Here is a 26,162-nt window from a genome sequence, read left to right on the forward strand (position 1 = left end):
GTGTGGTGTGGGTAAGAGATTATAGTTGAATATCGTTTACATTTATAGAAGTGTGTTATTTGTATTACTGCGGACGTATCCGGCCTTTGTACACGTGTCCCGGACAGCGTGCGGGACTGCGTACGCAACGCAAAGGCCTGCACACGTGGCGTATATTATGCAACATGCATACGGATGCGCCCACTAAATACAAATCACACGATAGCATTGTTTTAGTTTAGGCGATACGGTAGCCATGCGATAATAGCACAAATTGATCAGTATCCAATATTTAGTTTAAAAACACCTTTTTTTCTGTATTACCTCTGGGGAAAGCTATCAATTAACAAGAAATTATTTTTCTGATCAGAAAACTACAGAATGATAGTGTGGGCTGAAAAAGGTATGAGTGTATTGAACCCCGCTTGGTGGGCTTGGTGGTCTTGGTGATCTTGGTGAAGCTTGGTGAAGCTTGGTGAAGCTTGGTGAAGCACGGTCTAGGTGAAAACGTGCTAGCACGGTCCAGGTGTACACGTGCGATGGAGTGTGATAAAAGTTTTCGTGGTATTACGCACCGGCTGTTGTGGAGCACAGTAGGGAGACTCCAATGATCCTACCATTTATAGATAACAAGTGTCTATAAGTGGTACGATTGGACCGCACGGTTGTATGTGTAAACAATTGACACAACATGATATGAGGTTGCATATTCGTGCGTAAATCTTATCCTCATATGCGTTGTAGTGAGCACATGCAAGCGTGATTTGTGTAAAATAGAGGTAGGGCCTGCAACGGCTACACGAGTCTGCTAGAAGGCGGACCGGGGATACCCGGAGCAGAAGAAGTTCAGTGGAAGAGCTTTAAGGATTTCCACCGTAGACTACTGTGTTTGGTGCATTTTAGGAAGTTTTTCTGTGTTAAAAAAAGGTCCACAATGGAATCCAAGTGCACAGCACAGGGACGTTTAGCAGTCAGGGTTCAGACTTCAGAGTTCAGACCCCGGGGGTCTGCCCGGTTAGTAATGTGGGGGAAGTATGGTCCCCACACTGAGACCTTTTGTGATGAATGGACACGAATGACTGTGGGGGATAAAGCACCATTTCCTGGGATAGGTAGTTTTGACTCAGAGGTATTACATAATCTAAGGCTTAGGATCTGTCTGTTAAAGTCCCAAAAACAAAGGATCAGACACACAAACTGTTTACATTTATGGCAACAAGAGAGTGATATACAGAGGGAATTAGCTTACACAGCTGGTTCTAACCCTAGCAGGAAACTGATGGCAACTGGAGAGACAATGGCTACAGAGAATGGCATACTGGGATATGATGATAATAGTGCACTTAATAAATGTATTAATGACAATAAGAGTAAACATAATAAATGTGTTAATGACGATAGGAGTAAAACTGATAAATGTACAAATTCTAACCCGTACAAGTTGCACCCCATGTTAAACTTCCCTCAGGATTACAAGCAAGAAAGTGAGCCCAGAACGATGTCGGCATTTTTTTCAGCAGCCACCATAGAAGACACCCAGGTGGGCACGGCCCAATCGGTAAAGGCAGTAGTAAAGCCCCCTAACGGAGGGTCAGGTGAGGTCGTGTCCACAGGTAAGTACGGTATTGTATATTATGCACAGACAATTGCACCTCACATTGTAGAGTCAACACAAGATGATGTAGTTGAACTTAATCCTGTCAGGGTGATTGCAGTCCCAAATGGAAAGACACGCTCTGGGAGTCACTCCCGTCAGGAACATTGCAATGCATTGCCCCTGGTCCCGGACAGAATTAAGGACAATTATGTCTGAATTTCCCGATCCCAGGAAAGATCTAGCCGCATGTCAAAGGTTTACTAAAGAATTAGGTAACGCCGCCGAACCCACTAACAAAGATTGGCGGACAGTACTGCGGGCATGTTTGCCCTCTACTATTGACCCTTTGAAATTCATTTCTGATTGTAAGTTAGACGTAGAGGTAACTCTCACTGAAGAGTACAATCAGCACAATGTAAAACGGATCAACCTGCAATTAGGAGTATATTTCCCAACTGCTGTCAAGTGGAACAAAATTTTCTCCATTAGACAAAAAGAAGGTGAAACTGCTTCTGATTATTTCCATCGAGCATTAGAGGAAATGGATAGATACACTGGGATCGCAGACATTGAGGAAAGTGTACATCATAGAGAGGTAGCGGTGTCCGTATTAATGGAAGGTTTAAAAGAAGTGTTGAGAACAAGGGTACAGACCACTTAACCTAACTGGAGAGGTATCTCCGTGGCTGCATTAAGAGAGTCCGCTATCGAGCATGACCGTAATATCCAAAGAACCAGGGAAGCACAGGGAGAGCGGTTGATGGTGATGAGCATCCAAGCACTAGAAGAGGCATCAAATCGACCAAAACCCCCAGCCCCTGGCACATGGAGGAAGCCAAGGGTTTGTTATCTGTGTAAAAGGGAAAGGCATTATGCCAGCAACTGTAACAGCACACATAAAGTCAGACCTTCTAGACAAGAACACGAGCAAAGTTATGACACACTGTATGACACACGTAATTGTAATCAGGGATCATATAGAAAAAAATTTGGGCCGCACCTATAGTCTGCAGCCAGTGAAGTTGATTGTTAGCCTTGATAGTAAGCCTGAGGTTACAGTCGGTGTAATTGGTAGGTCATTCCTTGTAGACACAAGGGCGGCCAGGTAAACTCTGTGATTTATCTTTAAATGTTTCCTCTTCATCTCTGACGTTCACCAGCAGAACCACAGCTCAAACATCACATGTCTATTTGGTCTTTTCAGAGGTCTACCCAACCCCAGTATATCTTACCAGCATCATTGTGCCTGGCCACGCACAGAGGGTGGAGAGTGGAAATACTGGTGGGGGAGACTGTGCAGAGATACCGATAGACATGTTGGTGTGACAGCCTGATGGTGAACGGAAATCTGACAATTTTTCTCTTTTTCTATTATTCTCTCTCTTTTTGTTTTTTCATGTTCTACGGATGGTATGTCACACAACAGTTAAACAAATGGTAATGCAAGATTTATGCTCCTTACAGAAAGATCGCTGATTCAGAAAGAATATCGTATCACTGAAGTGTCCGTTTTGGGAAGACTGAGAGGCAACACTGTTGAGACGGCATCTGAGCAAGAAGAACAACAAGACTAGAGGACAATTATCGTAACAATTTTCTTTCCCTCCTAATTATTTTCTTTACCGCCCATTACCACTTTGTCTTTCTCCTCCTGCAAGATGGACTTACCCCAAGAGACTGCATTCCTTGTTTTCCTGTTGACCCTGTTGTTGACCAGAGCAGTCTGTTTCGGTGAGAGTACCAGAGAGGTCGAGAAAGGATCTGGAATGGGTTCTGATGACAAGGATGGATTCGTAGAATTCCAAGAGCAACACAATCACCGAGCAAAGGCGAGTATCAGAAAACGATCTGGTAGTCATGACACTAAGAGACATTGCGAAGGATTGTTAGCTGAAGAGAATTGTATCTGTAGGAATTGATAAAACATAGTTGAGGACGGGTGCATCCAGAGATGTCAGTCCAGCCTTAATATCAACATGGACCGTCATCCATTGAGTGACTATCACTCATTAGTGGGTAAGGTTTTAAACCAAATGGAATGCTGGGTGTGCTCACAAGTACCTCAAGGTCATAGAAAGTCAGGACTAGTGCCATACGCTTTAACGATAGATGAGGTACTTGAATTAACAGGTGGGAGACCAGTGGACAAGAAATTAATATTTCTAAGCCTCCTAGTTTGAAGCTCCACCAATATCATGTGGATAGGTCCTTAATATGTTTTAACATTTCCAATCCCCGAAAGCCGGGAAATTGGGAAGTGACATGGAACAACCAAACCATGACATTTTCACACAGAGCCGATAGAATGCCGTAGACTCAGAACTTATACGCCAAATAGCCAACGGTGGGAGATATTTTCAGTATAGGTACACTCTAGGAAGTAGGACCATGCGAATTGGAGAAGTATCACCAGGATACTGTGCGCATATCATACAGCCTGATACGTTTACTAGACAAATGAGAGAGTTAGGGATAGGATTTTTCACCTGGAAGGTTTGTAATATGGTGATGTCATATTCTGTACCATATGTCCTCCCCGATGATGCATATTTCATATGTGGGAGGAAGGCGTATAAGTGGCTTGCCCCAAACTCAGAGGGATTGTCTTACATTGGAAGAGTGTTGCCAGAAGTAATGACCATTACCCATGATAAAATGAAAGACGTTCACCGCAATGCTCAAGCTCCTTACACTCACACTCACTACGAACACATTGTTAAGAGACAACTTATAGATAGGACAGAGCATGCAGCCTCTGATTTGATCCACGAATCCACCGGGATTCAATTCCTACTCACGCTAGATATCACCCGTACCACCAGAGGAGTTATAAATTTTAGGTATATAACTGCGCTAGCGAACCTGATAGACAATATCACCGAGATGTATGATGACACCTTCAGGTATACTGGGAGAGAATTGCAAGCTTACAAAACAGAACTGATCCAGCACAGGATGGTTCTCAATTACATCACAGCGGTGACAGGCGGGTATTGTGTCACCCTAGCAACTCAGTATGTCGTGAAGTGCTGTACATATATCACAAACAGCACCGATGACCCAACCGAGGTCATAGATCAAAAGATGGACGATATCTTGCAATTGAAGTGGGAGTTCCGAAGGAGACACAACCTTACCCTTACTGCTGTGAGTAATGAACAGACCGGCTGGGTTTCATGGTTGAACCCACGCAATTGATTCTCAGGTTTAGGAGAATGGGCTCAAAATGTTATCGTTAATGTAGGGAAATTTCTCTTATGTATCCTAGGAGTTGTCATAATGATTGGTTTGATATTTAGATGTGTTTGGATTTTAATGAATTGCAAGCGCAGTACCAAATTGATGAGTTTAAGGAGTGAGGGCATTGTTACAACAACTGGTTTAATTTATGACCCATCAATCGAGACAATGTTGTGATAAGATGTGATTCCACGGTCCGTTTCTTTCACCTGTTTCTCCTTTGTTTTTCTCCAAGGTAAAAAGACATCCACTCGGAAGATGATTTTGATGACCCTTTATACAGACCATTGATGAACTTTTTCACAGACATTTGATGAACTTTTAGAGACTTTAACTTTCTATGGACACTTGAAAAACTTTGCTTGCCACTTACAGCAAAGATACAGCAACCCGGACAAGACATCAACAAGACATCCATGGACAATTACACACATTACCATATGAATGCATTTATAACGCATGTTTCTTATCTTCATCTCTACGATCTTCAGGTAGTGACACACATAGTTGACTGGTAATATAGGTACATATATTAGCACTCACATATTTTTCCCCTTCATGTATCATCAACTAATGTGCACCCCATTTGTTGGAACTAAAAGCCGAAAAGAGCTTGGTAGAGTTTGTTAGCCCACTTACAGACCCTTAATATGGGATAAGAAGGATTCAATGTATACTTCGCAATACCTCGAAGCTTGTACGGCACGATGATACATGACCCCTCAGACATGAATTTCATACATACATGCTTTTACTATCCCACTAGGTCACACATTTCCCACCTTCCCCTCTCCTCCCTACACCCAATCATATATAGGTATTTCATGGTATTATATATTTTTCTGCTTAAACTGTTTAGATAGTGGCAGTTATTGTTGACTGCCAAAGGGTGGACTGTCAAAGTCAAAAATATCATGATGCATATGCCTTGTACTAACCCCTCAAGCACATGCCCGCTGCGCGTTCGCACACTCTGCCGTGCGTGCACATATCCGCAATTTGCATAAAGATCGCTCCGGCGATCACGCGCGTGGTATGCGCATTTACGGTAGAGTTTGTGAGCGTCTAGCGTGCGACTCGATCGTAGCATATTTAATCCATATAGTGTGTTTTGTATTTAATATTCCCCTAGACAATGTCAGCAAGTATGTTTAGTTTAAACTGTTCCTGGACAGAGAAATTCCTCTTTACATGATAGGAAGGGTCAGATAAAGGTTGAAAGGTGGTGTCTAGTATCCAGCTGTAGGGTATTTTAAGGGTAACATTCCGATGCTAGTTAGGAAAGGATCGCTCGCTCCTGCGTATAGTTATGTACAAATGCATTTTATGAACATTAACTGTATTTGCTGTAAATTACACATGCGGCGGGAATCCTGAGGATACCTCCAACCAGAGCAGTTGGGGAAAGACACAGCCCACCTGTTCAAATCCACCTATGACCTTTGCTATAATGTGGAGACACATTCCTGTGTCCAATGAACAATGAGATTACAAGGTACCATTGTATTGTGAATGTATGTTGTGCTATATAAAGACCACCATTGCCTGGCCAGCCTCTCTCTCTCTGAAGGCTTTCTCCCTGAATGCTGAGGACTGGATCCAGGTCGCGCATGCGAATCATCCCCATGTATGTATTATTCTCTGTAGCCATTTTGTAGTCATTTTGTTTGCCATTTTGTTCGCCATTTATGTTCTCATTTGTTCGCTCTTGTTTGCAATTGTTCGCCATTGTTCACATTATTTTCTGTTATTCTGTTTAGATTTCTATGTTAGTTTGTAGTGTATAACTTGTATTGTGTTTCCCTTTTTCTCTAAACCATCCACGGCCGTGTTAGAGCTGCTGTGGTTTTTAAATCCAAACCAGGTCTTGTGTTTTCACTGTTTACTGCAAAGGGCATTTCTTAGCGTCTCAATCACTCAAACAGCATACACATTGTTAAGGTTTTTAAGCGTTACATCATTGTAGTATCTGACTACTAAGGTTTAGAGTATAAGTATATTCTTACTGTGTTTTATTAACAAGGTTATCAACTGTGTGTGCGCCCGCTGTGTGTAATCCGTACACTCAGCGCTGCGCGTGTACGCCAAGTGCGTACCACGTGCGGGACTCTGTACGCAAATAGCGTACAAAGTGCGTAGCACGTGCACATGGTCTAGCGGCCATAGCGGCTCCACGGTAATAGTGTATAGCTTTATGTTTAAAGATAATAATTGACATTATCATTCCTTTGTAGTATGTTTTGGACTATTGTATAAAAGCATGGCCTCCTGGCCGGTCCCAGTCTAATTCTCTGAAGGTCATCTTGATAGACTGACTGAAGACCGTATCCGGGGTGGCGCAGTCGAACAAACGTATGTACTATTGGTTGTAGCTCTTCTCTTATATTGCTGTATTTCTGTGTGTATTAAATATTTGTTGCTGCGTTGGACCATAACATAACATATATAATTGGTGTCGCATTCCATTCCTGTTAAGGGTTTAAAAGGTATTCAGCCACACGTTTAGCTGCATTGTGCTCATAGCATGTCGGCGTGCCTACGCAATGTGCGTACATTTCATAGAGGTTTATTGCATACATTTAGCTGCTGCAGCGGCCCAAACCCTTGTGTAATAAGGTATTGCTTTTTCCTGAAACTTAAACGAACTTAACAGTTGGGTGCTCGTCCGGTTCACCACATACTTACGGACTTGCAGGGCCTAACAAACTTTGGTCTAGCAACAAAGGGTGGTGACGCATCTTAAAGTAATTTTGTATTGTGTTTAAAACTATCCTGTGTTGTTATACCATGTCTTTCTGTATAGTCTTAGAGGTGCTGGTGCGAACCGAGGGACAAACAGGAAAAAGCCATTTATTATTTTGTGTGTGTCATTTTTGGCTCAAAAGCACGCACAAAGCATACCGATAGTTTGCATACATTCTCACATATTGTTGCCATAAATTGTAATAGTCATTATAGATCTGTTTAAAATTGGATACGTTTATCTGTCAATCAAAGGGAGTTATATTTTTCTGTACAGAAAAACATTGAGTATTAGTGTGAGTTGAAAGTAGGAGTGGACGTATTGAACCCCGGAAACTGGGAATCCCATGGAGACGCTGAGTTGGCAGATGCTTGGCGGCATGTAAGGGTTGCAACCTTGCATATTAGTCAGTATTCAGGCACGTAGTGTGTGATTTAAAACGTGCAAAGGAGCGTGATAGATTGCGAAGTATTGATTTAAGGTGTTAGTGTTATGCTCCGGCTATGGAGCGCAGCTTGTGAATTCGACTCCAGTGATCGTAGGGTGTATAGATAACAAGTATCTATAAGCTGTGCGATTGGACCGCGCATTTGTGTGTGCGATACTTGGCGCAACATGATACCATTTGCATTCTTTTGCGTAAATTGCATCATCATACGCGCTGTGTAAATCATACGCAAACGTGAATTGTGTACAGTAAAAGGAATTTTTTGCTGACTCTCTCTCAGGAAATCTTCCTAGGTAGACATTCACTGGAAAGGATGATCGATAAGTTGTTTCTCATCCTACAAAAATTCCAGTGGATAGAAACCAGAAGCTGGTAGGCTCCTCACTGGGTACGCGGTAGTAACTATTGGAGTGAGTCATGGTACGGCAAGCGGAGAAGGAGTAGGTGAGAGAACTCTGAGGACTTTCACCGTCTACTCGTATTGTTCATTTGGGGATTGTGTATAAAAGGCCCACGATGGGAGCCAAGTGCACAAGCTAGAGACGGTCGGCAGCCAGGGTTCAGGCTGGAAAGCTGAGGCCAAAAGGGTCCGCTCGGTTGATAATGTGTGGGAAGTATGGTCCACACGGGGAGGCTTTTTGTGATGAGTGAGTATGTATGACTGCTGATGATAGGGCATCATTTCCTAGGGTTGGTAATTTTGAGCCAGAGGTGCTGCAGAATGTAAGGAATAGAATATGTCTGATCAAATCTAAGAAACAAAGGATCAGACTGTCAGGTTCTGTTTAGTTTGTGTCCCCGGAGGGGGCGCTAGTGGGTCAGTGGAGGTAGGATGGAAGAAGTGAGGAGGCCGGATTGGATTCCTGCGCATGTGCGCAATGTTGTTTATTAAACAATAGGCTTTAAACAATATGGCAGCATGAATACTTGATAACAACAGAAACAAATGCAATTGTGAATATGCAGCGTGGAAGCTGAGAGTCTATGGCAAAGTCTGTATGGTAAGTTCAATCGATCAGGGGATCGATGTGTCGGTATGGGAACCGATAGTTGTTGGACCGTGGAGCCAGCAGAGATGTTGGTGGGAATGGCAAACCTGGTAGCAATTGCAGGAGACAAGTGTTAAAGTTCTCAGTGCAGTTTGAATAACACTGGCAGCTTGCAGGCTGATGAACAGGTGTAGATGACGAGATGCACCTGGAGGAGAGTCTCTACTGCAGAGGGCTGGAGCACACTGTAGCTGGTAAAGGTGTGAAGCTAGAACTCAAGTGCAAGGGTTGCTGGTGCTTGTGGTTCCACAGTAGTACAGGAACAAACTGGAAGGCAAAGCAGGTAAACGGAGGAACTGGAGAATGGAGCCTGAGACACAGGTCATAGGAGTGACACGAAGTCCAGGACAAGGACTGACTCACCCTGCTGCTCCTGATATACCCCCCAGTCTGCAGGCATTGGCTGGAAGGGAAACGAGGAGGTGCGGCCAAGCTCCGGATTGGCTGATGCGGCATTCTGAGGAAAGCTGTCATGGCGGCACCCATGCCGCGGCCCGGCGGGGACGCGGTGTGCATGCACGCCCGCTGACAACAGGAGCATTCCTAGGCCCAGGATGGCATCCTGCGACAGGGAGACCAGCGACAGCGAAACGTAGGAACTCCGGACGGAGTCCGCACCGATGGACAGATGCAGCTGTGGTAAGTCGATTCCTGACAGTACCCCCTCCTTTACGGGTGGGCACCGAACACCCACTTGGCTTGGAAGGATGAGTTCTGTGGAAAACATGGACCAACCTTGGAGCATGGACATCTGTAGCATTTACCCAACTCCTCTCCTCAGGACCATAACCGGACCAGTCGATGAGATATTGCAGACGACCGTACCGGCAACGGGAATCCAGAACCTTCTCTATTTCGAACTCAATGCCCCGCTGGGTTCGTATTTTGGGACCAACTGGAAGAGTTCTTTGGAAACGATTCAGGATCAAAGGTCTGAGGAGAGAGACATGAAAGGCATTAGGTATTCGTAAAGAAGGAGGCAATTTGAGCTTGTAGGCCACAGGACTGATGACTTTGTCAATGGGAAAAGGACCAATGAAGCGTGGTGCAAACTTCATCGACGGCACTCTGAGATGAAGATTCCGAGTGGAAAGCCAAACCTTATCTTTGGGTTTTCGGCTGGGAACTGCACGTCTTTTGCGGTCGGCAAAGAACTTGTATCAACTTGAAGCCTTTTTAAGGGAAACATGAATTTTCTTCCAAGTTGATGAAAACTGACTTATAACAGAAGTGGCTGCAGGAACATCGATGCTAGGAAGGTCTTGGAAATCTGGGACACGAGGATGTTGTCCATATACAGCAAAGAACGGAGTGGTTTCCGTGGCAGTATGATAGCGAAAGTTGTGAGTGAATTCAGCCCATGGAAGCAGGTCTACCCAGTCATCTTGGGAAGATGAAACATAAAGTCTCAAGAAGGTCTCCAAATCTTGATTCACCCTTTCCGTCTGTCCATTCGTCTGAGGGTGGTAGGCTGACGAAAACTTGAGGTTGACTTGCAGGGCAGAACAAAGGGCTCTCCAAAATCTTGCCACGAACTGAACTCCACGGTCAGATATTAATTCAGTAGGCAGTCCATGTAAACGAAAGATCTCACACAGGAAGACTTGAGCAAGTTTCGTAGCAGAAGGAAGACATTGGAGTGGAACAAAATGGCCCATTTTGGTAAACCTGTCGACAACTACCCAGATGGTATTGAATCCTTGAGAGGAGGGAAGATCAGAGATAAAGTCCATGGACAGGTGTGACCAGGGACGGCTGGGTACTGATAACGGCTGTAACTGACCTGCCAGAGACTGACGGGGAGTCTTGTGTTGAACACACTTGGGGCAGGACGCCACGAAGTCCTTGATGTCGACCTTCACCAGGATGTGGAACAGGAGTAACTTGAGACGAAGCAAACACAACTGGATTCAGAATGGAATGCGGAACTGGATCGGAAATCTCCTCTTCGGATTCCATAGAACGAGACAGAGCATCAGCTTTGGTATTCTGAGAACCTGGACGGAAATGAAGCTTAAAGTTGAAACGAGAGAAGAACATTGCCCACCGGGACTGGTGAGGATTTAGACACTGGGCGGCCTTTAGGTAGAGGAGGTTCTTGTGATCTGTATAGATGTTAAATGGGAACTTTGTTCCTTCCAGGAGATACCTCCACTCCTCAAGAGCCAGCTTGATCGCCAGTAGTTCTTGGTCACCGATGGAGTAATTAACTTCCGCAGGAAGGAATTTGCGAGAGAAGAACCCACAAGGGTGAATCTTTCCATCAACCCCCACTTGGGAGAGAACAGCTCCGACTCCCACTGTAGAAGCATCTACCTCCAACTCGAATGGCTTATTAACGTCTGGTTGTGACAGAACTGGGGCGGTCATGAAAGCCTGCTTGATTTTCTGAAATGCAGCCAAGGCATCTTCTGACCAGTTGGAATGATCTGCCCCCTTTCGAGTTAGGCTGGTAATAGGAGCAATGAGAGTTGAGAATCCTCTGATGAACTTCCTATAATAACTAGCGAATCCCAGGAATCGCTGAATGGACTTGAGAGTACTCGGAATAGACCAATTGGCAATAGCTTCTAATTTTGTCGGGTCCATCTGGAGATCCGATCCAGAAATTATATACCCTAGGAAGAGTATGGAAGAAACTTCAAAGGTACATTTAGACAACTTGCCGTAGAGACGGTTCTCACGTAGACGTCGGAGGATCTCACGAACTTGTAGGCGATGTGAGGAGAGATCTTGAGAGAAGATAAGGATATCATCCAGGTAGACTACGAGATATTTGTACAGAACATCACGGAAGATTTCCTTAACAAAGTGCTGGAACACTGCTGGGGCATTGCTCAACCCGAATGGCATTACCAGGTACTCGTAATGACCATCCCGAGTATTAAAGGCAGTTTTCCATTCATCACCACTTCGGATCCTGATGAGATTGTAGGCACCGCGGAGATCTAACTTGGTGAAGATGCGGGCTCCCTTGACTCTGTCAAATAATTCAGTGATGAGAGGTAATGGATAGCTGTTTTTGACGGTAATATCACTGACAACAGGAGCGTTCCTAGGCCCAGGATGGCATCCGGCAACAGGGAGACCAGCGACAGCGAGACGTAGGAACCCCGGACGGAGTCCGCACCGACGGACAGATGCAGCTGTGGTAAGTCGATTCCTGACACAGACATAACGACTGTTTGAACATATGGCAACAAGAGGGAGACATGCAAAGGGAGCTTGCTCGCACAGCAAGTTTCAAACCAGACAGGAACGTGAATGCGAGCGCACCAGCACCGCCATATGTTGATGGAGTGAAGACAGCTACAACCAATGGTACCTCGGTAAATAATAGGAATATGCATAACAATTGTACTAACCCTAATCCCTGCAAGTTGTACCCTGTGTTCAATTTTCCCCAAGGTTGTAGTTTTTAGTAAGACGACGAGCCCAGCATGATCTCAACCCTCTCCCTAGCAGCTACTATACAGGACACTCATGTGGGCATGGCCCAACCAGTAAGAGCAGTGAAGGTGCCCTCCAGTAGAGGGGCGGGTGAGGTCATATCCACCGGTAAGTATGGGACCATCCATTATGCAGAGTCAGTAGCCCCCCGTATTATAGAGACAAACAAAAATGAAGTGATTGAGTTAAACCCTGTCAGGATGATTGCAGTCCCCAATGGGAGAACTGATAATCAGGGAGTAACCCCCGTCAGGAACATTGCAATGCATTGTCCATGGTCCCGAACAGAACTGAGGTAAATTATGTCAGAATTCCCTGATCACAGAAAAGATCTAGTCGGATGCCAGAAATTTATTAAAGAATTGGGCAATGCCCATGAGTCCACAAACAAAGATTGGCGGATAGTGTTAAGAGCAGCCTACCCTCTAATATTGACATCACAAAATTTATAACAGACTGCAAACTAGATGCAGAAGTGCCACTCACTGATGAATACAGTCAGGAGAATGTTAGGCAAATTAACATACAACTAGGATTGTATTTCCCCCTGTTGTCAAGTGGAATAAAATTTTCTCCATAAGACAGAAAGAAAGTGAAACGGCATCCTAGTATTTCCATAGAGCTTTACAGGAAATGGCTAGATACACTGGGATAGAGGATATAAAGAAAAATGCCAACCACAGGGAGGTAGCTGTCTCTGTACAAATGGACAGGCTAAAGGAGGCATTGAGGACCAGAGTGCAAACCTCTCTGCCAAATTGGAGAGGTATTATGGTAGCTGCACTGAGAGAGTCTGCACTCGAACATGACCGTAATATCATTAAGCACAGGGAGTCGCAAGGGGATAGGTTGATGCTGGTAAGTATAGAGGCACTTGAAGGGATGTCCAACCAACCTAAACCCCAGACCCCTGAAGACTGGAAGAAATCAATAATATGTTTTATTTGCAGGAAGGAAGGGCACTTTGCCAAGGATTGTAGGAGTAATGGGACACATAATAAATATAGAACCCCTAGACCAGAATACGAGCCACGTTACCAAACACATAGACAGGATCAGGGAACATATAGGAGAGATTACGAGCCACAAAGAGGGGCAACAAGGAGGGACCCACCAAGGAGGGACTGGCAGACCCCTGAAAGTTCACAGCTATCCCCCTCACATATAGTAGCTGCCAATGCTCTGCGGGAGGGTCCAAACCCACAATAGAGGTCAGGTCATACCTGTAGTCTGCAGTCGGTGAAACTGATTGCTGGCCTTGAAGTGAACCTGAGGTCATGGTCAATGTAGCTGGCATACCAAAACCTTTTCTTGTAGATACAGGGGTGGCCAGATCAGTGCTGAACTCCACCACAGGTGTAATGACCACGGGTAAAACAATTTCGGCAATAGGAGTAATAGGAAAGTTGCAGCAGTACCCTTTGAGTAGACCTGCAGAGATTACGATAGGGCCCTTGCATACCAGACATTCTTTCCTGTTGGCTGCATCGGCTCCGACTAATTTACTTGGCAGAGATTTGTTGTGTAAAATGTGGTGTGTCATATATTGTACCCCTGAGGGTGTGTTCTTAGATATCCCTGAGAACCATGCACAGGAAGTACAAGATATATTAGACACCCCTCAAAGGCTAATGTTACACTCTACCATTATAGACACATGTCCATCGCAGGTAGAGGAAATGATCTCACAAATACCGGGTTCCCTTTGGACCAAAGATGGACAGGACACTGGAGTGATGGCGAATGTAGCCCCAGTAGTAGTGCAAGTAAAAGATGGCAGGATAGCGCCAAAAATCCCCCAGTACCCTCTGAAACCAGAGGTGGAATTAGGAGTTTACCCTGTCATAGAACGGCTGCTACAGCAGGGCATCCTAGTCAGGACGTCCAGCACAGCCAACAGTCCCATCTTTCCTGTAAAAAGAGTGGAGGGAGGGGTTACAGGCTAGTGCAGGATCTAAGGGGGATAAACAAGATAGTCAAAAGCCAATTCCCCGTAGTGCCCAATCCAGCGGTCATCCTCATGCAAATTCCCTCTACCTCCAAGTTCTTCACTGTCATCGACCTCTGTTCTGCTTTGTTTTCTGTCCCTCTTCACCCCGACAGTCAGTACCTTTTCGCTTTCACCTACAGAGGAGTACAGTACACCTGGACCCGTCTCCCAAGGTTTCATTGACAGCCTAAATATTTTCTCCCAAGCCCATATTTTTGACACAAGCACTCAGACACCTGACCACAGACAGAATACAGGCCATCCGCAACATGACTCTGCTGCAAACTCAGCAACAAATTCGCACGTTTCTAGGAATGTGTGGGTACTGTCAGAATTGGATTCCAGGGTTCTCTATTCTGGGACTACCACTGCAAGAAATGGTCTCTTCGAACAAACCAGAACGGGTCTCTCATACAGAAGAGTCTGAACTGGTGTTTGAGAGACTAAAAGAGTGTTTGTCATAAACACCAGCATTGGGGATGTCAGATTACGAGAAACCCTTTGAGTTGTACGGTACCGAGAGTGCTGGGTGCGCGGCAGGGGTCTTAACCCAGAAGCATGGTGATGCCAGCAGACCGGTAGCCTACTACATTGCACAATTGGACACAGTAGCACAGTCTCTCCCCACTTGCCTACAAAGTTTTGCAGCCATAGCTTTATTGGTAAGTAAAAGTGAAGACGTAGTGTTAGGACACGACCTGACAATCCATACACCACATGCAGTATCAGCCTTGCTAAACTCCACCCAAACCAGACATGTCTCATCCGCTCGGTTTACAAAGTGGGAACTATCACTGATGGCCCCTGAAAAGATCACCATAAAGATCACCACTAAATCCTGCAACTTATTTGCCGAGTGTGCTTTCTCATGCACAAAGTGTGGAGGATGAGAGTGATGGTGAAGGAGGATTTAGTGCAGACACTGATACACATGATTGTATGGAATACCTGAACCAAACTTTCACTGTGAGACCTGATATCAGTGACAACCCACTTGAAGGCGTAGACTTTACCTTTTACACTGACGGTAGTTGCCACAGCCAGACGGACTTGGGAGACCTGTGTATTGGATACGCAGTTGTAGATGATGAAGGTATCATAGAAGCTGAACCCCTTGGTCCACCTCACTCAGCACAAGTCGCTGAGATGGTAGCACTGACCAGAGCATGTGAGTTGTGATATGGATAAGTGAATACAAAATGGAAGCTGGATGTCAGTTTGTCTATTGCTTAAAAGAAACTGTTGTTTTAAATGTGATTTGTATATGTTTGCAGAAACTTTGATTTTTAGTCAAAACAAGAAGTTAAGGCCAGCTGCGCAGTGTATCATAAGGCTGCAGTTAGCTAGTGTTTTGCAAAATAAGGAATTGTATTTTGCAGATTAAAGATAATTGAAAGTAGGTGAAAGGTAAAATGTATTTTGATATTAAACAGTCGTAATCACAAGATGTTGAGCTAATTAATTGGAAATCCCCCATAAGGGGAGTATATGAATTATTAATATATTCTGATAAATGAATTGTGATTGGTTTATGTATATGATTGGTCTGCAAATTTGATTGGATCATGTAACGCTGTAAAGACAAGTATATAAGATGAAATCAATGTGTCAATGTTGAGTTCATGATATTCTTTTATCATGAGCCATGTGAATTTCACAATGCAATAAATCTAAAAAAGAGACTTCATTGATCTTCAATTATTTGAAACGGCTCTATCATTCTGGAGGTTCCTGTACCGAGATCAACCCAACATTGACACACGAAGAAGGAAGGTGGACTGGTGCCGGGGTACCTGGATCAACCGTGGCCACAGGTAAGAGCTGTTAACTTACTTCTGCTCCATGTGTCCCTGCCTCGGTCCGCTGCCTTTGTGTGTTATTGTTGGTTTGTAACTCTTTGAAGTCTTTTTGGAGATTGTGAGTATGGAACCAAATTGAATTTATCTGCATCTTATTACCAGTTACAGTGATTTGTAAAAAGTTTTAGGATTGAAATTTCTGTTATCATAGTTACAGATCACAATGGGATCTTTTGTCTGCCATATCTTGCTAAATTCAGAGTAAAGTCTGCGAGTGATTGTGAGTGAGATTGGCCGAGGCTTCACGCTGGCAGAGTCTGGACAGGGCCCAGGTAGGAGAGAGGCTCCGGTTAAACTCTCCTATGCTGGATAGTATCAGGGATACTCACCCACTGTGAAAAGCACCTTGTACACAAAAAGGCCAATCATAGCAGAGTGTGGAACACGTGTGCCTGTTCAGAGCCGTGGCACCTGACGAGGTGGTGAGGTTTCCTAAGTGGAATAATATCTCTATAAACAAGGGGAGCGTCCCTGTTTACCATTGTATTGGACATTGAGGCTGGACTTTAAAATAAAGATTAGCCATTACAATGGGTCAAGAGATGTCCACACCGAAGGGCTCTTCTATGTTAGAGATCCCGCACGGCAGTCCAGCAAGTGTGATGTATCAGAGATATGGAAGTGTGGCTGTGAAATTTCTCAGGAAATGGCATACAAGACAACCTGAAATACCTGTGATAGGAACCTTTGATATGCAGAAATGAACAGACTTAAGGGGTAAAATAACAAAAAGGGAGGAGTGGAAAGCTTACACACTATGGCTGGAGGCATCTAATGTAACCCCGCCACCAGCCTATGTTGCACAAATGTCCTGTCATGTAGATAATGGAGGAACATTACAATTACATCCCAGGCATGCTCCCCCACGGGTAGTGCAGGAAATACCAGTAAAGACACTAGAACAAGAAAGCCCAGACCCACTAGAACACATACTCCCAGCAATGATGGCACTGGCTGGTGCCCCAAGTGCCCCTCCAGTACAGGAGAAGAAAAAGGTAATTAGGGCTCTAGTAAACCCCAAGACTGGGAAGCATGACACTTACTTGGTGGGGGAAGATGGGATTTGCGTAGCGCAGATGGATTTGTTTGATGGGGATGGCGACTCTGCTGGAATTTACGTTTATGACCCCCTCAGTCAGACATACAAAGCTCAGTACGATAACATGGGTGGTGAAATTGTCATACACACTTTATGCAAGAACAAGCAGGGAAATTTAGTTCCCTATGAAGACAAAATACCAGTAATGGGAGCGCATTTTGCAGACATACACCCATCGAACATTGTGGCTTCTGGCACTCGTAGCACATCCACCCAGGGCAAACCACTTGTAACAATGCCTCTGAGAGTGGTAACTACAGATCGGGGTGCACAGTGGTCCATACATGTTCCTTGGTCAAAGGCTGAATTACACCAAATTTGCACAGAATTAACAGATTATAGATCAAAACCAGCAGAAGTCAAAGCCAAACTCCAGCGCTTGTACAAAGTACATCAACTAACACATAGTGACATGGCACAATTATTTATTGCTTTGCTCACAACTGAAGAATACAAGAGCTCACAACGGACCTAGGGTGGGATAAATCGGGGTTTAAGCCTCACGTAGACGTTGCTAGAGAAGAGCTGGACCAAGAGTGGAAACATTTAATGACAGCTTTTACAGAGCAGTTTCCTTGTCAGCCCAATTGGGGAAAACTAATGATGATTAAACAAGGTCCTACGGAAACAGTTAGAGATTATTGGGGCAGATTCAAAACTGAGGTCCAAAATTATGGAGGCATTGAAGATTTATTTAAGGAGGAAGTGCTTCAGCCCATGTTATCTGGAGCTCTTGTGGAAGGTCTTAAGCCTCAGGTAAAAACCCGTTTGACCATCAATGATCCTCTATGGTGAAAAAAGGGTCCAGAAGATCTGGTCACTCTTGCAATATACCATGAGGACAATTTGGGGGTCAAGAAATTGAACACAGAAACCAAGCTCATGAACCTACAGGTCTAAGCTGCACAAGCTACCTGTGACCTAGCTAATAGACCAATTGATTATAGCATGGGTGCCAGGCGATCATCAGACAGATCGCAACTTACTTGTTACAATTGCCAGAGGAAAGGACACTTTGCAGACGCCCTAAGAAACCAAGGCAGTCCCAGGCAAAGAAGGGCGCCACAGAAAGTGATGAGGATTTACAATGACAGGATACTGCAGCTCCTGTGAAGACCATGACTGTAATACCTTGCAACTCTCAAGAGCCTACTATTGAGTTAAAGATTGGAGATTCTAAACATTCTTTCCTGATTGACACAGGTGCTGCACGATACCTGATAGCGGACAAGGTTACTTTACCTACCACAAACAAAGTTGTACATGCAGTAGGTGTGGCAAACAAAGTAATCCCCTTAAGGGAGACACAAGATGTAAAAGTAACAGTTGGACCCTTAACAAGTGACCACTCCTTCTTGTTAGCAGCTGATGCCCCCACAAATTTATTGGGGAGGGATTTACTGTGTAAATTGGGATGCACAGTATTTTGCACGCCAGATGGGGTATACCTACAGGTACCAGATTCCAACAAAGACTTGGTCACCGATGCACTGCTCAGTGACCCTCCTTCTACAGAAAGGGTGGAACTGAATACCTTGGGTGTACTCCCCCCTGAAGTGTCTGAAATGTTATCAACAATTCCAGACCAGCTGTGGACCACGGGCTCCAACAATGTGGGGAAAATACTAAATGCCCCACCAATAAGAGTCAAGCTCAAAGCAGGAGCAGTAATTCCCAGTAGACCACAATCACCCTTAAAGCCAGAAGCTGAACAGGGGGTGTTCCCAGTAATCCAAGAATTACTACAACAGGGGGTGTTGGTTAAAACCCAGAGCCAGGCCAATACGCCCATCTTCCCTGTGACAAAGAGTAATGGGCGTGGTTATCGCTTAGTTCAGGACCTGAGGGCAATTAATGCAATTGTTGAACCCTTGCACCCAGTGGTACCAAACCCAGCCACCATATTAATGCAGATCCCCGCAGACAGCACTTATTTTTCAGTGGTTGATCTGTGTTCAGCATTTTTCTCCATACCAATACATCCAGACAGTCAATACCTTTTTGCATTTACCTATAGGGGTAACCTGTACACCTGGACAAGGATGGTGCAGGGGTACCTCAATTCTCCTACAATATTTAGCCAATCCCTTGCGGAAAACCTTAAAAAACTCATCCTACCAGGTGGATCTACATTAATTCAGTATGTAGACGATTTGTTACTTTTTTCCCCAGATTGTGAAACATCACTTAAAGACACAGCTGAGCTTTTAAGGTTCCTTGCAACAAATGGACACAAGGTGTCCAAAGACAAATTGCAACTATGTCAAACAAAGGTGTCATATATAGGCCACTGTTTCTCTGAAGGCCTCAGACACCTGTCCCCAGATAGGATTGCAGCCATCCAAAACATAAGGTTGCCCATCAACAAAAGGAAGCTAAGGGGTTTCCTAGGAATGGTGGGTTACTGTAGAAACTGGGTACCTAACTACTCACAGCTACCTGCACCCTTGTATGAGCTGACCAAGGCTTCTGTACCAGAGCCCCTCATACATACAGAACAAACAACTATGTCATTTCAACAACTTAAAGATGACCTGACAGCGGCCCCTGCTCTGGGGCTGCCTAACTATAAACAAGTATTTTCTCTCTTTTGTCATGAACACTTAGGCCATGCCACAGGTGTCCTTACACAGTTTCATGGGGAAAAGCAAAGACCTGTTGCTTATTACAGTGCCCAATTAGACCCAGTAGCATGTGGCCTACCTGTTTGCCTGTGAGCCATAGCAGCAGCTGCATTGCTGGTAGACAAGTCAGCAGACATTGTATTGGGCTGTGATCTAAAAGTTTATGTTCCCCATGCCGTAGCAGCCCTGCTTACCTGCCAAAAGACAAGACATGTCACGGCAGCACGCCTGACAAAGTGGGAATTGGCCCTCATTATGCCCACAAATATCACCCTCATTAAGTGCAATATCTTAAACCCTGCAACACTTTTACCGGTAAATGAAACTGATGAGTTTCAGAGAGAGGAATGGGGGGTAGTAGAACAACATGTCCCACATGATTGCTTAAAATATGTTGATGAGCAATCCACCCCTAGGGTGGACCTGGAGGAAACACCACTCCAGAACCCTGATCTGGTTTACAATGTTGATGGTAGCTGCCACAGACAAACAGAAACGGGTGCTACTCAATCAGGATATGCTGTGGTGGATGACACACAAACTGTTTTTTTCATCCCCACTTCCACCACCACACTCAGCACAGTTGGCAGAGCTCAAAGCTTTAACTAAAGCATGTCAAATAGCTGAAGGAAAGACTGTAAATATACATACAGACAGCAGGTACGCGTTTGGTGTTACACACGATTTTGGTGATCTGTGGAAACACAGAGACTTCCTAACAGCAACAGGCAATCCAATTGCACATGCGGAGGCAGTAAAAGAATTACTAGATGCTATACAACTGCCCTCACAGATAGCAGTTATTAAATGTCAAGCTCACATGACTGGCCATGATGAAGTTACAAAAGGGAACAGAAGGGCAGATGCTGCAGCAAAAGTGGCAGCCCAACAAAAGGTTACAGTTGAAAATGTTTGTATGGTAACTGATGTATGTATACCAAGTGAACAAACATTAATTGATATGCAAAAAGTTTGTGATTTACAGGAAAAGACCAAGTGGGAAAGTGCAAAGTGTACCCAAGACAACAAAGGTCTGTGGCACAGCTCTGAAGGTAAGCCTGTTGCCCCTAAATCACTCTTACCAGCATTGGCACAGATGTCCCATGGACTGACCCATGCAGGTAAGACAGCCATGATAAGTCTAATTAAGACTTATTGGTATGCACCTGGCTTTGCGCCAGTGGCAACCAAGAACTGTGCTTCTTGCATCACCTGCTTGCAGAAGAATGCTGGAAGAGCAGTTAAAACAATGCCTTCACACATTCCCCAAACAACTGGTCCCTTCCAAATCCTACAAATTGATTACATTCAGCTTCCAAAGGTTAGGATGCTTCAGTATGTTTTGGTTTGTGTCGACACATTTAGCGGTTGGGTAGAGGGATATGCTGTGGCCAGTGCAACAGCAGCAATCACAGCAAAGAAATTGGTACAGGAATTTGTATGTAGGTACGGCATACCATATGTGATATCATCAGACCAAGGTACACACTTTACTGGACTAGTGTTCAAAAAGATGTGCCAGCTTCTTGGCATTAAACAACAGCTAAACACTGCATACCATCTGCAATCTAGCGGCAAAGTGGAACGCTATAACGGGACCATTAAAAATAAGCTGGCCAAAATATGTAAAGAGACCAGCTTGCAGTAGCCAGAAGCTTTGCCGTTAGTGTTGCACTCGATCAGAACAACACCAAGGGGGGAGTTGAACATTTCTCCGTATGAAATACTGTTTGGAAAATTGCCCAATGTTACTATTGCACCCGCATATGAACTCAGTAAAACAAATGACTTAACTGTGAACTATCTTATTTCATTAAGCAACCAGCTAAAGAAGATCCAAACTACTGTGACCAGCACACAACCAATCCCTGTGGAAGGTGCTTGTCATAATCTACAACCTGGTGATGAGGTGATGGTCAGAAATTTCCTGAGATCGGGCGCGCTGACAGACCGGTGGGTAGGACCTTACCAAGTCTTGTTGACAACCCCAACTGCTGTTAAGATTAAGGAGAAGACTTCGTGGATCCACTTCACCCACTGCAGAAAAGTCACGCCTCCTGAGACAGCACATGTGGAAGATATTCTCCAAGACTCCTCTGCACTTCACCAGTAAAACTAGCAAGTGAGTGGTTCGGGCATAATAATCCCTTGAGCCACTTGCCAACGCAGTATCTCTGTGGAGGGTACATAACTCCTAGAAGAGTACTGTGAAGATCAAGGACAACAAAGACAATGCTAAACAGGATGATGCTGATAGGCCAAAGGCCAGACCATGGACTATGGGGGTGCATTCTCTCATGGGCATGTCTGATTACAATCATACTCATTGTGCTTGAGTGTTGTATATACATTCCAGGGTCTGTTAACAATGTGACCAGTAAAACAGGTAATGTAACATTTTACAATGAAATGTTATTCAAGACACGTGTGTGTAGGGCCTTACAAAAGAATAATTTTGGAGGAGAATTTACAGGTAATTCCATGATAGCAATGCACAGTAAAATTGCAAAGGCTCTCAACACAAGCAAATGTTGGATTTGTACCCACCTACCCATCAGAGTAGATGCAGGTATACCCCTCCTGGCTCATTACATAAGCACAACAGACATGATAGACAGAGATTGGTCCTGCCATAAGCGAAAGAATGGTAGTCGCATTTGTGCCAATAAGACACCTAAAGTACAGAATATAGTAGACTTCCCATATTTGGATGTTTCAAACAGAGGTCTGCTGCATTCACCTGCTCTACAAGTAACCGCAGCCACAGGGAGGCCTGAATTTTGTTTAAATGTCAATTCAAAGCCAGGCAAGTACACGTTAAGTAGGAAGAAAATTACAGTCAGGGTGAAAAGACAAAACCTGGGATATACTAACTGTACTGGAGCCACATTTGTGGTTCAAAAGTCAAATAAGTGTACACTGACAAACCTCAAACACTGTTGGCACTCAATAGATACAGATGGAGTACTAACATCTAATGACACCCTAGACCAGTTACTGCGTGATGGGTGTACTCTTGATAACAGCACGTGTAGAGATGTCAATGGCAATAACACCGGGTATTTTATGATATACATAGGAATCATTTACACCAAAATATTTGGAATGCCTCTGCCTAAGGGTATGTATTGGGTTTGTGGTAAATGGGCATATTCATGGATTCCGTTAGGTGCCAAAGGACAATGTGTGCTCTCCTATGTAGTCCCCTTAGTGAGAGCCACTACTAAGCTGGATCAATACCCAAGGAATATCCCTGTAGAACATGATTTAGTGTCAAGTGACCTTACAAATTTGAGACAACATAGCAAAAGAGAAGTGAGGAAAGGGGATGTATCTTTCAGATTTTCTGATGGTGAACGTACGGCTGGAACTTTGTTTCCTCTGTCCACTATCTATCTTGTGGAAAAGGCGGTGTCCCAAACCTTAACGGTACTAGATCAGATGGTAGGGGAATTGGAAGTTTCAATCAATCAGACAGTGGAAGAGCTGGCTCAAGTAAGAAAAGTGGCTTTACAAAATAGGATGGTACTGGATCAGCTGTTGGCAGCAGAAGGGGGTACGTGTGCAGTAGTAGGACAAGAATGTTGTACCTACATTGAAGATCACAGAGCTGAAATAGGTGCTCATCAGAGCAAGGTGGGAGAGTTGCAGCAGGAAATGAGAAGGTTAGGTGCTAGTGGAGGTTGGGATCCACTTGGATGGCTAGGAGGAAGTATTGCAAATCTTTTCTCTGGAATATTGCAGTACATTGTGTTTGTTGCCCTGATTGTAGGAGTCATATATCTTACCATCAAGTGTGGACCAGTAGTCTGTGTACAATGTGGTAAAGGATTTAAGAGGTTGAAAGTGCACCATGAAATGACCATTGTGGTGGTAGATGATGAGGTTCCACTAGAACAGGTGACTCAGGGAACTAGTCAGGGGTAGCAGGAAAGACAGGTGGTATATGCTGACATGAGCAAGTCTTATGAAAGTTTACAACTCCAGGAAGCTGAGCCCATATACCTGGCTTTAGAGGAGGATCAGGCATGTAGGGAAAGTACACAGCTTGTTAATTTTACTTATGAACTGGTTAACAGGGTAGAAATTAATCAGGATAAGTATGTTAGATATGAAATACAAGCGAGTTTCACCTAACTGTGTCAAAACCCTCTTAGCAAACACCGGAAGGTTCCTATATAAAATCAGGGATTCCCGTCCGGTGCGGTGAGCATTGGCGCCAGGCCCATCCCCGTGAACCTACCTTTTGCCTATGTTGTGCGTCTACCTAACCCTCATTAGAAATTGTGAAACTGAACCTTCTGATTTGTGTATTAGAATGCCAAGTATATTGGCAGAGAGAGGTATGGTATGGATAAGTGAATACAAAATGGAAGCTGGATGTCAGTTTGTCTATTGCTTAAAAGAAACTGTTGTTTTAAATGTGATTTTTATATGTTTGCAGAAACTTTGATTTTTAGTCAAAACAAGAAGTTAAGGCCAGTGTCATAAGGCTGCAGTTAGCTAGTGTTTTGCAAAATAAGGAATTGTATTTTGAAGAATAAAGATAATTGAAAGTAGGTGAAAGGTAAAATGTATTTTGATATTAAACAGTCATAATCACAAGATGTTGAGCTAATTAATTGGAAATCCCCCATAAGGGGAGTATATGAATTAATAATATATTCTGATAAATGAATTGTGATTGGTTTATGTATATGATTGGTCTGCAAATTTGATTGGATCATGTAACGCTGTAAAGACAAGTATATAAGATGAAATCAATGTGTCAATGTTGAGTTCATGATATTCTTTTATCGTGAGCCCTGTGAATTTCACAATGCAATAAATCTACCAAAGAGACTTCATTGATCTTCAATTATTTGAAACGGCTCTATCATTCGGCAAAGGGTAAGTCATCTAATATATACACGGACTCTAGATACGCCTTTGGAGTGGTGCATGATTTCTGGGCCCTGTGGCGCCTCAGAAATTTCATGATGGCAGCTGGCACACCTGTGGTGCACGCGTCACACATTAAAAGGCTTCTGACATCCATACAGGAACCTGACAGAGTAGCTGTTCTCAAGTGTAAAGCACACACTTACAACCAAGACCCAATCTCACTTGGTAACAGCTGAGCGGACGAAGCTGCAAAATCAGCAGCGAGCACTACCACACAAATTAACACCACACAACTGATGACATTCAACATGGTAAACATGCAACACTTAATCGAAATGCAAAATTTGTGTTCCCTACAGGAGAATGCCGTCTGGAAGGTGGAGGGATATGGTCAGGAGTCCTTAGGACTTTGTAGAGATGGACACGGTAAGCCAATGGCCCCCAGGGCATATCTCCCAAGCCTAGCTGAGGCGGCACACAGTCTGACTCATCTGGGCAAGGAAGGTATGTGCAAATTGGTAAGAGCCTACTGGAGTGCACCAGGGCTCTCTTCTCAGGCGGGCAAGAAAGCAATGACATGTCTTACTTGCTTGAGGAAGAATATTGGTAAAACAATACCAAGGGAGCCATCCCATATCCCTCCTACAGACAGACCTTTCCAGGTAATACAAATCGACTTCATACAGCTACCACCCTGTAGGAATTTAAAGTATGTACTGATGTCTTTTTGAACTGGGTAGAAGCATTTCCCGCTGCCACAAATACTGCCGTATTCACTGCTAAGAAAATTGAACAAGAATTTGTGTGTAGATATGGTATCCCTAAAATGACTGAAAGTGAAAGGGGTACCCATTTTACAGGTGAAGTCTTTCAGGTCATGTGCAAGCTTATGGGTATTAATAGTAAGCTGCATACTCCCTACCGGCCATAGGCCAGGTCGAAGGTGGAGAGAATGAATAGCACAATTAAGAACAAGCTGAGCAAAGTGATGGCTGAAACTGGACTGTTGTGGCCAGAAGCACTGCCACTAGTGTTGTACAGCATCAGAACCACTCCCAGGTCACCACTTAACCTATCACCCTTTGAAATTCTTTTTGGACGACAGCCCCATGTAATGATAGACACCCAGGATGATCTGAAGTGCAATAATGAAATGACTGTGCAATATTTGGTTAGGATGAGCCAGCAACTGAGAAACCA

At 44.2% G+C, this 26,162-nt stretch overlaps 1 protein-coding gene across 4 annotated transcripts in view; it reads left to right on the top strand.

The window, feature by feature from the left end:
• The window catches only part of LOC134966455 (indolethylamine N-methyltransferase-like), a 143,702-nt gene that overhangs the window by 101,692 nt on the left and 15,848 nt on the right, over positions 1-26,162 (top strand). For 2 of the 4 annotated variants that reach the window (XM_063943211.1, XM_063943208.1), the window contains one exon: positions 21,897-24,920. The exons of 1 other annotated variant lie outside the window; for it this stretch is intronic. In XM_063943211.1, the coding sequence (XP_063799281.1) occupies positions 21,897-22,191 (295 nt within the window). In that variant the 3' untranslated portion in view covers positions 22,192-24,920. Of the gene's footprint in view, positions 1-7,050; positions 7,169-21,896; positions 24,921-26,162 lie in introns of those variants that run through there. One more of the 4 variants, XM_063943209.1, reaches the window with a different exon arrangement.

The sequence above is a fragment of the Pseudophryne corroboree genome, chromosome 10 (genome assembly GCF_028390025.1).
Source record: "Pseudophryne corroboree isolate aPseCor3 chromosome 10, aPseCor3.hap2, whole genome shotgun sequence".
Classification (NCBI taxonomy): domain Eukaryota; kingdom Metazoa; phylum Chordata; class Amphibia; order Anura; family Myobatrachidae; genus Pseudophryne; species Pseudophryne corroboree.